Below are 17,292 nucleotides of genomic sequence, written 5' to 3' on the forward strand. Positions count from 1 at the left end.
CAAAAATATGTTCTTGGATTCAAATATAATTAGATATATAAATCCACAGTTTGACTGCTCTTCTGAACTAACTATCCACAGTGGTACAAAATAGTATATTGTTGCAACTCTTTTTGTTTTCCCCCCCAAAAAAAAATTTGAGTACGAGTGGTAATTCCACAATCTGGCACTCCCAGAGAGGAGTGGTCTATGTACATACTGCTTTTTGGAAACTTGCAGGCATGTGCAACCCCTGATTTCCCGAGATGTTTTGCCCACGTTTGTTATTCCCTTCTGGAGATTTTGATCACCGACTCGTCTATCTGTTCTTCACCTGACTGTTTCACCCTTCAATAAGTGATGCATGTTTAATTTCCTGGTACAGTTTGATTGTGTCTAATTAATAAACGAATATATGTTCATCAATATTCGACCTTTGTTTTGAAGGGGAACCCCATCTCTTACTGGTAGGGGATCCTGGTACTGGGAAATCGCAATTTCTTAAATATGCAGCAAAAATTGTGCCCCGGTCAGTACTGACAGCTGGAATTGGATCTACCAGTGCAGGCAAGTGAAATATTTAAATATTATGCAATTAAAAAGATCTTAACAATGTATTTTGCAATTTAATATTAAGAAATTTACATGATATATCCAATATTCTCAATTACTTTTATAGTATTTTGTTTTGACATTTGCTTTGCTTGTATTTTGGCCTTACTAGTTGTGATTTTCTGTGTAGCATGGAGCAAATGAGTCTGATAATTATAAAAGGGAAAATGGAATAATGTAAAGATGACATAGTATACTTTAATAAAGGGCGTTGCCAGACTTGATTGCGAGAAGTACGTACAGAAATAATTTTTTTTTCATGGGACATGGGTGTAACTGGCAGGCCGGCATTTGTTGCCCATCCCTAATTGTCCTTGAGTGGCTTGCTAGGCCATTTCAGAGGGCAGTTAAGACTCAACGACATTGCTGTGGATCTAGAGTCACATAGAGGCCAGAACAGGTAAGGACGGCAGATTTCCTTCCCTAAAGGGCGCCTGTGAACCAGATGGGTTTTTATGTCAATCGATGATAGTTTCATGGCACCATTACGGAGACTAGCTTTCAATTATGCAAGCTAGGACTTTTGTGAGGTAGAGTTTTGTGTATTACATCAAGCTATGATGATTATAGGAGAGACTGGTAGTGTTCAACAGTCTAGAAAATTAGGTAAATGGATATTATGATAGAAAAATGGAAGGTAATGCAAATTAATACAGAATACATTAAATGGGTATGCAAGTGATAGATATGGAAGAAAGAAGTAAGATTTGAGTGTGATTATTCATAGTGCACGGAAATTGTTCACAGTTTTAGACTGTTGCTAAAAATGAAAGTGAAGTCCTGAGATGGAACTTGAGAGTCCTTGATTGTAAGTCAAAAGAAGTTATTTTAGCCTTCTATTATTAAGGAAACTTGAAATCATTGTAATCTTGTCTACAAAAGCATACTGATGCATTGCCAAAAGTTGATAGGAGTGTGATGAGGATAATATGGTATGGCGGCCATAAGGATAATTCCAGTTTCAAAATGACTATTTCTGTTGAGAGCCTGAATTTGTTCTCTTGGGAGAAAGATTGACAAGGAACATGAAGCATATCTTTTAACACATTTAAAGCCTTGTAAGATGTGTATAATGGGGGACCTCAAATTCCTATTTTAACAAATAAAATCAGGATGGCTGACTTTCTCTACGATTAATGATCCAAAAATTATGCAAAGGTGCGTCTTGCAAAAATGCAGTTTGTTGTTAGATTGTTAATTCCTGAGTGAAACAGGTGTTTTCTTGAAAGATAAATTTTGCATCTGACTTTTGTTCGAATCTTGGTTCTCATTATTTTTTGGTGGGTGGTCAGGTCTTTTCGAGTATTCTGTTTGCTTTTGGGTTAATTTCTGACCTTAAGCCAGATTATGTTTTCCATGTTTCGCTATGTTGGGGACATCAATGCTTTTTTTCTTTTTCTTTCCCTCTCCACCCCTGCACCTTTAAGATCGATTTTAGCTTCTATTGCTACACTAGCCCAGCACGTACCACTGCTTAAATTTTGGGCTTTCCTGGTTTAAATTGTTCTGCATGAGGGGGTGCAGTTATCCACTGAGACATCATAGAGTTTACTGTGTTCGTATTGCAAATGATTCTTTCAATCACGCCAGTAGTTTGGCTGAAATAACTCATTTCCTTTGCACTACCCTCCACTCCAACCATCAACCTCCTCCCACCTCTTGCCTGTATTCATTCCTTAAAATTTGATGTCAGCAAAATTGTATGTGGTTTGTTGGAAAGAACAAACTCAATTGGATTTTCTGAAATTCCTTAAGTGTAACCCATGTACAGCTTTATGTCATCTAATTTTCATTGTGAATGCATAGCTTTTTAAAGCTGATAATTTGTGACATGTTTTGGGGAAAAGAATTACATTGAACTACCAGCAGCGAAAGCTGCATAGAACATGACACCATCAACTATGAACTTAAAATCCCTGAGATTCTACAGATTTGATTTATTTTATATCTGAGGTTTTAGCTATAGATCATTTGGTTTGAAGACATTACTTGCAGAGTAACCTCTTCATGGCCCATCTGTATCCAATTTATACAAGAAGTAGTTCTGTTTGTGAATTGCATGGCTTGAGGTGCTTTTTATTTTAATTTTCAGTTATTTGAACTCCCTGATTTACTACATTTTTCATTTGGTGTGATCTGGACTTCAGAGAAATGCCAAATGGTATCACTATTGCAGTAATGACAGTGCATATCGGTAGACACCACTCATACTAAATTGTTTTATTCTAATTGGATCAGTACTGTGGAAAAGGGAGAGAAAAAGCTCCATTTGCCAATTTATAAGATTATCACCATTTGTCAGACATGATGAGCCTAACTGTTATTCAAGGATGAAAACATAACCTTAACTCGTTACTGGTTCAATTACTTTTACTTCATCTTTCTCCACAGCACCACCCACCCCCCCCACACACACTTCCCAACAGTGAGTTGGCATGGCCGATGAACTTTGCTAGTGCCACTCTGAGCTACTGATTAATAGCATGCATCTTCTGCAAGGAGTGGCAGCAGTGTAACTGTTTCAGACAGATACCAAATTATGCAAGAATGCTTATTTTGACCAGAGTTTGATGAAGCTGTTGGCACGTATTCTCCTCCTCCCTAGTGTTTTTGTTACACTTCCTCTCGTGAAAGCTGGGGTACTCGTATAGTAGCCATCTTTAATCCTGCCCAAGCACCCATTCTCCACCTGAGAGTCTGGACAGTGTCCGTCCCACAGCAAAACCTGCGCCTGCTCTCACATGATGTATACTTTCCAGCAGTGATCACTGGCTGTTTTTTCAATATAGGCAATTTCTATACTTGCCCTGCGTGACATTGACTGATACAACACAGGCCAGTAATTAAATCTGGGACTTTCCTAATCTGTATGCTTCAGTATATGTGTTGCACTTGCCCATTGGAAAAACTCACTTTTTAATAATTATAAATCATTCCTTTCAATCAGACAATACTGGGGCTGAAACATTTATTTATCTCCTTTGCACTATTTGTTTACTAGACTGTTTCTATTCAGAACATTTACCCTTATGTTTACAACTGTGTTTTTCAAGACTCTGTCAGTGGCCAAAGTTAGTATTATGTCCTGCATTATTATGTGCAGACTATTACAGGAAATACAATATCATGGTGTATTCCGTAACATGCAGTGGAATAGTTAATTGCAGAGATTCTCAACTTTTGGTTCATTAGCCAGCAAACCCTAATGTCCTGCTCCTACAATAGTTATCCTGTGTACCAAAATAAATTAGCTAAGGAAAATGAATAATATCTGTACATTAAAAAAACATTTTGCCTGCATACATGTCCTGTCAGCTTTTGGCTGGAATTTTACACCGCCACCCCCTCACACCACCCCACAGGAGCAGGCTGGTAGCATGGGAAATCGTAAAATTGAGTGGAAAGCTGGGAGGTGCTGTTCCCAATGCCTTCCCGCCCCACTGCAATTTTACTGGGGCGGTGGCGTGAAATGGCCCGCCCGCCCCAGGCCAATCAAGACCCTAAACTGGCCAATTAACTGCCACTTAAGGCCTCCTTCTGCCGCCGCTGGTATTTTACCAGCGACCGGTGGGTGGCTGAGGTCCCGCAGGAGGCTGCCAAGTAAAACCTGGCAACCTCATTGCGGGCTTGTGGGGGTGGGGCAGGGGGGGGGGTTCCTCTTGATCGGACACTCTGTGCCCATGGAGGGGCCCCCCCACCCGCATGGCCCAACCGCCTCACTGCATGATACTTCCCCTGCCTACCCCCCATCTGCTGGGGCCTGGCTAATCGTACCTGGCAAGGCCCCAAATCTTTCCTCTCTTCTGGGGTCGACATCCACAATCCTGCTGTTGGCTGGCTGCAGTCCCAGCAGTGACCACTGCTCCTGGTGGCGCTGCTGGGACAGAGAGCTACTGGCCCGCTGATTGGTCAGCATCTCCATAGCTTCATTAGGCAGGACTTCCCACCTCAGAGGAGCGAAAGTCCCACACAAGGCCAATTAAGGGCCTAGGGAGCATAAAATCCCAGTGTGGCTCCCCGGCCCTGACATTTTGGCTGGTGGGCGGGACCTCCTGCCTACCATAAATTTCCAGCCTTCCTGTCTTAAGTTCATATTTACAATAGGCACTGCCTTCGTAGACTGTCGTGCTGTAGTTATACCCTCCTGTCAGCAGTGTTACTGTAGTGCTTCAATTTTCCATTTCCCATCCCCTCAGCCTGTACAACAATCACCTCCACTTCTCTGTGTCTTAAATTTCTGTAAGTTTTGTGGAAGTATTGTATAAAAATGTCAATGTATGACTTTAAAATGGGGAAAGAATTACCGTTGCACAGTCTGGTCCAGTTATCCAAACCCCTATATTCTGAATACCACCCCACTGCTTATAGCGAGCACATTGCTAACACAATTTGCTCCCTTTATACATTGGATAGTTTATGTGATCAAAAAATTCGGACGCTAATTAAACCTTGAAATGGACAAAGAGAAACTGCATAGTGCCATTGGCACTTCGCACAGAAAAGGCATAAACTGATTTAATCTGTATTGCTTATTTGTCATAACTTTCTTATCTCTCAATGATTGCTTGCAATAAGGGCAGCAGCGGCAGTAGCATCAGTATCAGGCAGACAACAAATACCAAAGATAAAAATTGACTGTTAAGAAAAGCTGGTTGTTGTCGTGTACTTTACTTAGTTTGCGCTTTGTTAAACTGTACTAATTATTGAGCATTTACTTCTGCCCAAAATAACCAGTGCATTTAATACACTGTAAGCAGTGATTTTGTAATTGGCAATAATGGTAATTAGTTAGTGCTATATCCCCCATTTAAACATGATGGTTAGAAGTTTATTAGCAGCAGCTGCATGGGTTCACCTTCGAAGCACACACCATCCCGAGTTAGACGTCTATCACTCTTGATGGTCGCTGGATCAAAAACCTGAACGCTGAACTAACAGCACTGTGGGGTATATTTATCACATGGACTGCAGTGGTTTGAGAAGAAGGCTCATTCCACCACCTCAGGGGCAATGAGATATGGGTAATAAATGCTGGTCTTGCTAGCAATGCCCACATCTGGAGAATGAATGAATTTTTAAAAAGTTGGTAGGAACTGTTTGACAATTGGCCTTCACTCTCTGTGTGAATTGCCACTGAGATTAGTGTATATATTTGTCCCTCTCTTGTAGGTTTGACTGTGACTGCAGTAAAGGACTCTGGTGAGTGGAACTTGGAGGCGGGAGCACTGGTTCTAGCAGATGGAGGTCTGTGCTGTATTGATGAGTTTAACAGTATTAAAGAGCATGATAAAAGCAGCATCCATGAAGCAATGGAGCAGCAAACTATAAGTGTAGCAAAGGCAGGGTAAGATGCTTATTCCCATCTCTTGGGGTTGTTTCCTTCAAAGACTAAAATACTGTCACATTTGCTTTCAGATTGGTCTTCAAAATCTTAAAGTATCTGTGCAATCAGCATATCTGACAGCACAAAAATTATCAATCAATGAAAATATAACTACAAACTATTTGTATGGTCATTTGGATAACCAGCCAAATATTAGTAGTATAAACGTAGGACAGTTCTGAAGGCAATTGTATGATCACCATTTGATCCACATATCCTAAATGATCTTGGATTAAAAGGTGGAATGTTGTACAGAATTTTTGCAAAGTTAACTTCATTATATGCATACAATTTATTCATGGTTGATTATTTAATTAACTTGCAGAATGAAGAGCCATTAAAACAATTTTGCCCAAATTTCATATTGGTATTTGGTGCTATGTGATCCATTTACTGTGTAACTTATTTTAATATTACTACAATTTCTCAGCTGGCATGGCGACCACTGAACACACTTTCCATGCAAGGCTCTAACAGTGCATTTCTGATCTACGGCTATCATGCATCTGGAAGTGATGTTGCATGTACAGTGGCCTAGTGATTACGATATTGAACTAGCAACTCAGAGATTGAAGATTTAAATCCCATCGTGGAAAATTGTGAAATTGAATTCAATCAATCTGTGAGCTAGCTGTCAGATTGTTGTAAAAATCCCATTAGTTTGCTAATATCTTTCAGGGAACTCCAATTCCATAATATGTAGTTGACTCTAAATACTTTCAGGGCAACTGGGCATTGGCAATAAATGCTGCCTTTCCTGTATCACCTATATCCTGAGAACAAATGGAAAAAGAGCCCTTTCTCTTCTGCCTGTCTGACTTGGACTCCATTCCCTTCCTACCAGTAATTCTAAATAATTTTGAAAACTGACATCTTGGAATCACTCCATCTTGAGATTGATTGGGCAGAGAGATGAGCTTTTAATAGTGGGGGAGGAGGTGAAACTGTACTGCAAACTCTCTTAACCAACTGCTTGTCCCGCATCAAAACATAGGTGAATTAGCACCTTGTGCAACATAACATTTGGAAAGACTAAAACCATTCTGTTAGGCTCCTGCCAGAAATGTTGCACCTTATCCCTCAATTGTATCCCCCTTTCTGGCTGCTTACTGGTAGAAGATGATTTTGCACAATCTCAGCATCCAATTTAACCCTGAGCTGCACTTCAAACCCTAATTACAGTCTCTGTTTCTGCTTCACTTTCGCGCTTACCTTGCTGAAATCCATGCCTTTGCCACATCCAGGCATAAGTTTTCCAACATTCTGCGTGCTGGATTCCCATGCTCCAATTTATCCAGCATTCTCATGGTCACGTCCTGTACTTATTAATCTTGCATGCCTATTACTCCTGCTTCCCCCCACCACCCACCTCTCCCATCGCCGCCCAATCCTTGTGATTTTTCTGGCCTTCATTTACAAATTCCTGCATAACTTAATTCTGGCCTACTGCTGCAGCCTGTTCTAGCTCTACATCCCTGCTCGCATACTCTGCTTTTCATACTCTGGGCCACCAGGGTCTCTTCTTTCCTCTCTCCACCATCAGTAGCAGTGTAGTTAATCACAACACTCTGCATTTCTCTTCCTAAACCTTTACCCTTTCTACGTTACTCTTCACATTTAAAAATACCCTTTAAAACCTACCTCTTTGATTATATCTTTGGTGACCTTGCCTGATTCAACCCTCTACTCATACCCAGGCTTAAGCCTCAATTTATGAAGGGCCTTGGGGTGGTTCAGGACAACTTGCTGGAAGTTTAAAAGATATATTTTGGTTAAGTAGCTTTTCTATGTCACGATAATGTGATGTGTCTTGTATATTAAATTTCTTCCTTCTCGGTCCTGGTCTGTGCAGGCTTCTTTTTCAGTCCGGGTCAGGAATCCTCAAAGGCAGACAGCAGCCATAACTGTGCATGCCGCTGCCTTGCAAAATAGAGGAGACAGGAGATCAGAGGGCCAGCAGCATCACAGTGTAGAGAAGTGGCCAAATGGCCAATGAAAAGGTGCTGCATCCACTCTGAGACAGTAACCCTTTTTGTCAAAACATTTTCTTCACCGTTAACATGAATTGATGGCTCCCTGCATTGCACCCGACAACTGTGCACTAATGTTCGGGTTTGCCGATCTGCAGTTTCAAAATTGCCTTCTGGCCCTCACCAGCTCATTAACAAGCCCCTCGAGGAACCTAACCGGTCATTAATTGGAGACGAGCAGGTTCAGATGGAGCCCATTATTTCTATATGAGAAGCACTATGTGAAAAAAACACTGTGTCTGTAGTTGTAACTGGTCCAATAGAAGAACTCGGGTGAGTAACAATTCCACTAAAACTGTATTTAAAAAGTGTGAACAGGACTTTTTTCCCTTGCAATATTCTAACATCATCACTATCTTTTCTACACATTTAGTCTAGTATGCAAGCTCAACACAAGAACCACTGTACTAGCAGCTACAAATCCAAAAGGCCAGTATGATCCCAATGAATCTATTACTGTAAATACAGCACTCGCTAGCCCACTCCTGAGCAGATTTGATCTGGTATTGGTACTGCTGGATACCAAAAATGAAGAATGGGACAAAGTCATAGCTTCTTTCATTCTGGAAAACAAAGGTCTGCATTTAAAATAAACATTTTTTTTCTTCCTTTTTGTGGTTTATATTTCATACACTTGCAGTGACATTTTAATTATTTTAACATATATTTGCAGGTTGCATAAAATAGTTTGGTATTGATTCTCGATCAATATATCTTATTTTCATAAAATTATTTAGCCTGCCCAACAGTCTCTGACAAATTGTGGAGCATGGAGAAAATGAAAACTTACTTCTGTCTCATCAAAACTTTACAACCTAAAATTTCTGGAGAAGCAGATAAAATCCTTGTGAAATATTATCAAGTACAACGTCAAAGTGGGTTCAGAAATGCAGCAAGAACCACAATACGCATGCTCGAGAGCTTGGTCCGTTTAGCTGAAGGTAAGATTCTTTGGATTTTTAATAATCAATTCAGTTTTTGTGGATGTACAAACTGTTTTTCTGAATATGTTTGAATTACACTTTAAAATAAATATAGTACATAGGAAAACTGACAGTAATTTGAGCTTATGAGGTACAATTTTTCCTCTGTATAAAAATAAATTGGTCTTGATGCAAAAATGATTAGTTTGTAGCCACTTGAGAGATTACTACCTTAATGGAGTTTTTGAAAACTGCCTGTTACATAGCTTCACCAACAAATCCTGGATATAAAATGTACATTGATAAGATTGAAGTTATGATAGTTTTTCATGCAACAGCCTTTCTTCTCCCAACATTAAATTGAGGCTGTTTCATTTTATGAAATGTCAATGGGTCATTCATTTTTAAAATGAACACCAGGTTTGTAGTAAAGATGCTTGAAAAGAGCTTTTAGTCACGTGAACATTGAAAGAAAAGTTTATTACTGTGCAGTCTGCAAAGATCACAACTGTAGAATAGACCACTAAATCCTGCTGGTGCAACGACGACTCCTGTCATGTTCTGCATGGTGCTGCTGCAAAATGCCACTGTTGCCCATTTAGCTGTCAAGAGCACAACTCCGGGCTCCAAATGCATGTACAAGCATTAATTTTACTTCTCACTTTCTCTTTGCCGAATCTAAAACTTCTCACATTAACTCAATATATTTATGTAATATTTAATCTATTTTATGCTACAAAGCCCTGTTCTGCAAGCCCAGCAAAGTGTGGTTGTGTTGGCCATACCTGCACCAGCAGCTCAGAGGGTTGGCCACATCAGACTTTGCAAGGAGAATTCCTCATGCTAACTTAAATGGGCTGCTGGCACATATCATGATGGCTCAGGGAGGTTTGCCTGTACCACGCTTAGCTGTGGAACACAACATTTACTGAAGTTACAGATCATATAGGGCTGCTGCTTGCTGTAAAAGGGTAAGTTTTGATGCTGACAAAGAAGTATATTAATTTTTCACAATAACAACCAATGCCCTTTACTGCCATAGTGTTGGAGGTGCTGCTGCAGGAGGTACACCAAAGGAATGACAGACTAGGTATTAATATTTGTCTCTGATGTGGTTGGATTGGATGAGGTAGTGAATGAAGGAGTAGTTTATGAAAAGCTGACCATGAATCCTCAGCCATACCATTCCTCTGGCTATTTTGCCAGTGCACATGGCGACCATGATGTCGGCGTGGTTTAGTGGTAGCACTTTTACCTCCTGAGTCAAAACGTTATGGATCCATGCCTCACTCCATGTCGTTTAGGTAGACACTTGAGTGCAGCACTCAGAAAATGCTGTAATGTTGGAGGTGGTGAGGAAATGAGGAAAACAAGAAGGAGGGCCAGCAAAGATTACCCTACTACATAATAGGTTAACATGGGAAACTTGCTGATTGTATAAGGGTGAGATCACTGATCATGCCCTTCACATTTAAAGCAATGAGATGTGAATGGAGCTTCCTAAGGTATACATTCGGTGGCATCATTGAAATATGTGCAACTAGGTCTTTAGAACTATGCTGCTGGCCGTCACTTATGCCAATCCTTAGTTGACCTTGAGAAAGTGATGGTGGGCCTTCTGCATTCCATATGGTGAAGGTACTCCCACAATACTGCTCAGAAATTCCAGGATTTGGACCCAGTGACAATGAAGGAAAATTGATAGATGGCCAAGTCAGGATGCAATATGATTTGGAGTGAAGCTTGGAGCTGATGGTGTTCCCATTCTAGGTAATGGAGGTCAGGGGTTGGGAAAAAGCCACAGCGAGTTACTGCATTGCGTCCTACCGATAGTTATACACTGCAGCCATGGTACACCAGTGGATGTTTAAGCTTGGTGCTGATTAGGTGGACTGCTTTGTCCTGGATGGTTTAGACTTCTTGAGTGTTGCAGCTGCACCCATATAAGCAAAAACATATTCCATCACCCTCCTGACCTATGCTTTGCAGTTGGTGGAGAGGCTTTGGGGAGTCAGGAGGTGAGCCACTCGCCACATAATACCCAGCCTCTGACCTAATGGAGTCATCAAATTTAAGTGGTTGGTCCAGCTGAGGTTCAAGTCAATGGTCACCAACACCCTCAGGATATTGATGGTGAGGGATTTGGTGATGGGAATACCATTGAATATCAAAGAGAAGTGGTTAGGCTCTCTCTTGTTGGAGATGGTGATTGTCTGGTTCTTGTATGATGGGAATATTACTTACCACTTACCATCCCAAGCCTCGATGCTGTCTAAGCCATGCTTAGGTATGGACTGCTTCATTTACATCACCATTGATGCTTCATTATAAATGTTGGAATGCATGAACTACATGGTCATTGTAGCTACCAGTGTCCCCCATGAGACCTGTTTGGAGGCCAACATTGAAGGAAATAAGATTAACTAAAACTGACCTCATCAGCTCCAGATGCTACTAAATTCTATTCAGTAGTCCCATTTTTAGATTACATAGTTATCAGAGTCCTTTGAAGAGCCGGCTGCCTTGTAAGCACTCTTGAGTTACATTCATGAACTGAAATGACACCTATAATTAGTAAAGACCCATTAGTTCTGAGAAAACGCTTCTGTACAAAATGGATAAAAGGGAAAATAATAAACGAATCCAAGATTACTTGCAACTGAGATAAACTCCCTCAAATGTGTTCATCATTATTTGTGTAATTCTTAAGCCTCCAAAGGATTGATGGGAAAAAATGGCATAGAGGTAGATGATCAGCCATGATCTGTTTGAATGGCAGAGCAGGCTCGATGGGCTGAATGGCCTACTCCTGCTCCTATTTCCTATGTGCTTGGGTTCTCGTGTAGAAAGGGTTTATTCAAATAGGTGAAGTGATTAATAATTTATGTTTCAATATAGCAAAACATGTTGGAAACTGCCAGGATCCCCAAAAAAAGTAATGAAAGCCTTACGGGCTTTTTTTATTTTTAATATCAACAATATTGTGGGGAGATTTCCTCTGTGTATTCAGATGCAGTGAAATTGTACACATTTTTATAAATGGGTTTATGATTTAATTATGGCTAGCAGATAGAGACAATTTCCCTCCACTGCATTTTCAAATCATAATTATTTGCTGGTATAATTTAGGTGATGTAGGTTCAATTACGTTGTAATTGTGATCTGTTTTCTATTTCTTTGCAATTTCTAAAAACTGTTTTTCAGCTCACGCAAGGCTGATGTTTAGGGATACGGTAACTGTTGAAGATGCCATCACTGTTATCTCTGTAATGGAATCTTCCATGCAGGTATGGTCTTGTTACAAAGATTAAAAACATTTTTTTGTAGAAATGAGAATAAAAATGGTCATCCCATGTGAAGGACACAAAGTCGAACGGTCAGCAGAAGTGAAATTGAAAATCGGATTCATTCCAATAAAGTCAAATCAACAGAAAGTTATTTCCTTCTGTATCCACTTTTCGTGATCTATGATAATTTTTCATTTTCAATAAGGCGCATATAAAGATAACATAAGAATGCTGGATTCAGACCAAACTGATTATTATGATAAACTGCAGGGTGCTGGGGGAGGGAGGTGGATCTAAATGGTGCAGGTGGATTGTAACATACTGAGACGGGATGGGTTTGAAGGGTTGGATGTTCTTTTATATAGTTTATATGATCATAATAGTAAATGTTCTGATGTTTCTCATTTCCAGGGAGGTGCTCTGCTTGGTGGTGTGAATGCATTGCACACTTCCTTTCCAGAAAACCCGAAAGAGCAATACAAAATGCAATGTGAGCTGTTGCTAGAAAGATTGGGCCTAAATGATATTCTCCATCAAGAGCTACAAAGACTTGACAGGTAAAATGTCAGACTCAGCCCACAGGAGGCTGAGGAACATTACAAAGATTTACTTTATTTCTTTAAGATTATACATAGAAAATAGGAGCAGGAGTAGGCCATTCGGTCGTTCGAATGTTATGAAATAGTAAATTCGCTAGTTATCAAAAACAAGGAAAACAAAACCGCTGTATCTTTCATAAGCATGTAACATTGTCAGAGCAGGATCTATTAACTGTTTATCTGGTTTGATTAACAGCTATTTTAATGACCCTGAAGCTGACAAAACATCATCAAAATGTTGCATCCAGAATTGAAACTGCTTTAGAATCAGAGAAAACGAAGTATCACGATCGTGAATATACTTTGCTACTTTCTTTTTTCTTTCTTTTTCTTTCTTTTGGGCCTCCTTATCTCGAGAGACAATGGATACGCGCCTGGAGGTGGTCAGTTGCTACTTACCTCCTTAATAAAGTTACATACACAAGGCTGAATTTTACATCGCCGCCACCGAGATGGTAATATTAAACGCGGCGGCTCATTTAAATGGCCGTGGTGGACTGCCCACCCTGCCGATGGCATGGAGGGGGCGGGCAGTACGTCCCCAGCAATGGCGTCAGGCGCCACTGCGAAGGTGCTGACGCCATTTTTAAAGGGCTTTCAGCCCGACATGACAATTTAAATATTTAAAGAAACATCAGATTAAGCTTTATTTTTTAAAAAATGAATGTTTCTAGCCCCTCTCCCACCCCCCCAATAAATATACACTTCATTCCGTGCCCTCTTTCCCCTCCGCCCTAAAATACTTAACTTGTGTACCTGACCTGTTTCCCCCCCCCCCCCCACCAAAGTTCTCATACTTTTATCTTTAACCCTTCTCACCATCCCGTCCACCTGTCAGATTATTTTGACCCACTCTCCCCCTCCTTCACTGAAATACTTGCCTGCTCCCCCCTCCCCATCAGTGCCCTGCAAATCGGATCTCCGAAGGCGCGGGGGTGCTAGCCACTGGCTACAATATCAGAACGGGACGGACAGTGGGAGCAGGTAAATATTTAATTCATTTATTTTAATAAATTTACATATTTAGTTTGGCCTCCCGTCGCGGTCAGCGGGGGGTGGGGAATGGGGGCTGCCATGAGGCCTCACCGCCGCTAGCAGTATCAGGCCGGGCCTTCCCGGCGTCGAGGCCCGTGACGGACCTCTCCTGGAGACATTTTCCACCCCCGCCCCCCCACCATGACCCCCGACGTCAGGGGGGGGCTGTAAAATCCAGCCTATAATGTTTTCAAACAAAAACTTGAAACACAGCTTTGCAATGCACCACAAAGTAATTTCTGCTCACCAGGGAATACCCTGAGTAACTTGAGGGGTGAGCGGGGGGGGGGAGATGTCCTTGTTTTTGATTGGACATTAATTTCTGTGAATGCAGTTATGATTTTTTTACACCTATAAATATATTTTATAACAGTACGATACTGTTTCCTTTCAGAGTTCACAATGAAAAAGGACACCAGCTGCCTACTCAAAGTACAAACTCAAGTTACAAATCTGATCAATTTTCTGATTCTGTTCTTTATTCAAAAAATGAAGAAGTGAAGCCTCGTGCTGTTCAAGATGTTGATCAAACTGATGGTGGTCTGACCTGGTTTGTTGATTTTCAAAGTGAAAATCATGAAATGGAGCCAAAGGGAGATGAAACTGTACAGAACAAATCCCCCACACAAGAAGTACCAGCAGATAATTCTTATCAAAGCCTTTTTCCTGAATTAAATGCCAGTCCACAGCCAATGAAAAGTACGGAAGGTGTTGCAGCAAATGCAAACACTTCTAACAGGATTTTCCAACCTGAAAGTTCTTGTGGTCCAATTAATGTGAATTCTGCTGGTCCAGCTATCGAGAATTCAGAAATTGATAAAACAGCTTGCACTGACCACTTAAAAAGACAGACAAATAATGCGGTTTGTGCTTCAAACATATCCAATTCCGCTGTAACAGTGCGGGTGTCAAAAAAGCTTCATGCTTCCCGGGTTTCACAAAGTGGAATGTTGTACAAAAGTGACAAAATCTTTAGCAAAAGTCATTCAACTGAATTAAGTGAAAATAGTGGATTTCAGAATCTGGCTAACACTTGTTCCGATGGCCTCTGTACATCAAATAGTGGCAGTTCAGACCAAGGTCCTTCATATGGAATGCAGGCTGCAGCAAATAAGTCAATATATCCATTTGGAACAAAGAACGCAGTGCAGGACAGTGGCACCACTTACCCGGATTCCGAAACTAATGGGAATTCTAGCTGTCTACTGACCAAACTGAAAACGTTTGCATTCAAACCAAGGCAGAAGCTAAGCCATTCGGCTGTAGATAATTCTACTTCTGACTCTCTGATCCTGTGTTCTGAGACTACTGAAGTTAGAGAATTAAATACTGAGTTGCTGCATGCGTCTGAGTACCTAACACAAGCCAGAAATCGCAGAAAAAATCCCCAAACACATGAGTGCAGCTCTAAAAGTAGAATCCCACCCAAAAAAACAAGCAAAGGGCCACCTATTGTAGACTGCAGTAGAACCGAACCCTCCCTTGAATTGCATAAGAGTTTTAATGCCACACACGAGGTACAACAATTGACACTACATAAATCAAAATATCCACTTCCTACAGAGTCCAATACAGACCGACAAACTAGTCAAAGTTCAGCTACAAGCCAGGCGAAAGTGTCCTCCAGTACATTAGCAAAACTTGCCAGTTTCTCTTTTAGTCCACCTTCTGAAAAGAAAACTGAAAAGAACACAAATGAAAAGAAGGTAACTGTTGAGCAGTTGAACAGTGTGACAGAACATGCAGATATTGACTCTGCAGCATATTCTAGAAAAAGGAAGACCTTTGGATTTCCATCAGCTGGCACTCCAGCAGGTGTTATGAGCAAATACCTCTTTTCTACTGATGAGTTGGAAGATGATTGTATTCTGGATTTTGACTGGGAAGACGAGGCAAGGAAAAAACCCAGAGCATAATTAATGTCTTTCAGAAGTGTGTCTCTTTTCTTTTATAAAAAAAAAAGTATTTTTCTACTTTGTGATTAACCCATCTGAAACTACAAACACAGTGTATCCCATTTTCAGAATTTTGAAGATTACGTGCTTAAAAAAAGGAAAGAAAAATAGTCTATTTTATAAGGAGTCAAATTGGGAGAGACTATTGTTAGAAAGCTAACGTTCAGTACCTAGCTATTGAGACTTGAATATGTTTTATGCATGCGTGCTCCTGACTGAAAATTGTGTTTAGGCGTATGCACAATTTTTTAGTGTGTGCTCCCAGTGTGAAAAGGTGCACACCCACAGCACATACTTGTAAATTTCTAAATGTCTAAAAAGTGGCAATGGAAATGAGCTTTGTTGATTCAACCCACCTGAAATCTAGAGATAGTAGTTGAGTATTAACTACTGCCGGGTGAGGTTGCAATTTACAAGATGTTACAATCAAGATAAAAAGGGAAATGTTCATTTTTTTTCATTTAAAAAACTTTTTTTTGCTAAATAACGTCAGTCAGTCACATTCGGTGAACTATAGATAATTGTGTAACTGTGTGCATTTTATGCTGAAGAATTATAAATGAAACAAACAGTTCTTTGGTGATGGGAAAGAAACCAAACTATTAAAAGGACACTTGATTCCAGGATGAAGTAATGCACTTTGTTACATTCTCACTGTAACATTTACTTAGGTGATTTCTTTTTTTATTTAAGAACAATCTGTAAGTAATTACTTGGCGAGTACAGCGGAGGCATTCTGATTGAATGTCCTCTCTGACTTGTATTTGTGTGTTCAGAGTAAGGGGAGTTAGAGGCATTGAGAAATAAGTGCAGCAATTTGCAATGGATCTCATTTATGCAGGCTTTGAGACCTCCAGTTAGAAGGAGCATCAGAGAGGAAGAGAGCTGCAGCCTCCAGGAGCTGGCTGCAGCACCCAGATGATGAGGGTGGAAAGGGGGCACAGACAATGAGGGCACAGAGGGGCATGTAACCAGCCTCTTGTGTGCAGAAGGCACTACCCACTAGAGTGTTCGCCGTCGCAAGCTTTGCTTCCTGCAAATGTGTTGCCGACGACTGCGCCTCTCCAGGGAGGCCATCACCATGATGGAGGAGGATCTGAGCCCAATGGGAAGTGATGAACACCCATTGGCTGTGGCGCTGAATGTCTGTCGCAGAATCATTCCAGGGAGCCTGTGGGATTCCCCAGGCTGCAGCTCAATCTTGCATCAAGGTGGTCACCAATGCCACGTTCAAGAGGATCTGCCAGTACTGTGATTTTGCACTGATCTGGATAGTCAGGCTGAGAGAGCAATCAGATTTAGACCCATCGCTGGATTCCCCCAGGTGCAGGGTGTCACCGACTGCACGCATGTGGCCATCAAGGTTCCCACAGACTGGCCAGCGGCCTTCATCAATAGGAAGGGCTGCCACTCACTCAATGTACAACTGGTTTGCAACCACCAGAAATAGATCCTTCAGGTCTGTGCAAGGTTCCCAGGAAGCTGTCAC

The 17,292-nt window shown here is 41.0% G+C and overlaps 1 protein-coding gene across 3 annotated transcripts in view; it reads left to right on the top strand.

Annotated features, from left to right (window-relative positions):
* mcm9 (minichromosome maintenance 9 homologous recombination repair factor) overlaps positions 1–16,411 on the top strand; it is a 40,420-nt gene extending 24,009 nt beyond the window's left edge. For all 3 annotated transcript variants that reach the window (XM_068025455.1, XM_068025456.1, XM_068025457.1), the window contains 7 exons: positions 427–546; positions 5,761–5,935; positions 8,378–8,580; positions 8,742–8,945; positions 12,132–12,214; positions 12,626–12,771; positions 14,243–16,411. In XM_068025455.1, coding sequence (XP_067881556.1) covers positions 427–546; positions 5,761–5,935; positions 8,378–8,580; positions 8,742–8,945; positions 12,132–12,214; positions 12,626–12,771; positions 14,243–15,764 — 2,453 coding nt within the window. In that variant the 3' untranslated portion in view covers positions 15,765–16,411. The remainder of the gene's footprint in view (positions 1–426; positions 547–5,760; positions 5,936–8,377; positions 8,581–8,741; positions 8,946–12,131; positions 12,215–12,625; positions 12,772–14,242) is intronic.
* Positions 16,412–17,292: the final 881 nt, after the last annotated feature.

This window comes from Heterodontus francisci, chromosome 3 (assembly GCF_036365525.1).
Source record: "Heterodontus francisci isolate sHetFra1 chromosome 3, sHetFra1.hap1, whole genome shotgun sequence".
Lineage (NCBI taxonomy): Eukaryota > Metazoa > Chordata > Chondrichthyes > Heterodontiformes > Heterodontidae > Heterodontus > Heterodontus francisci.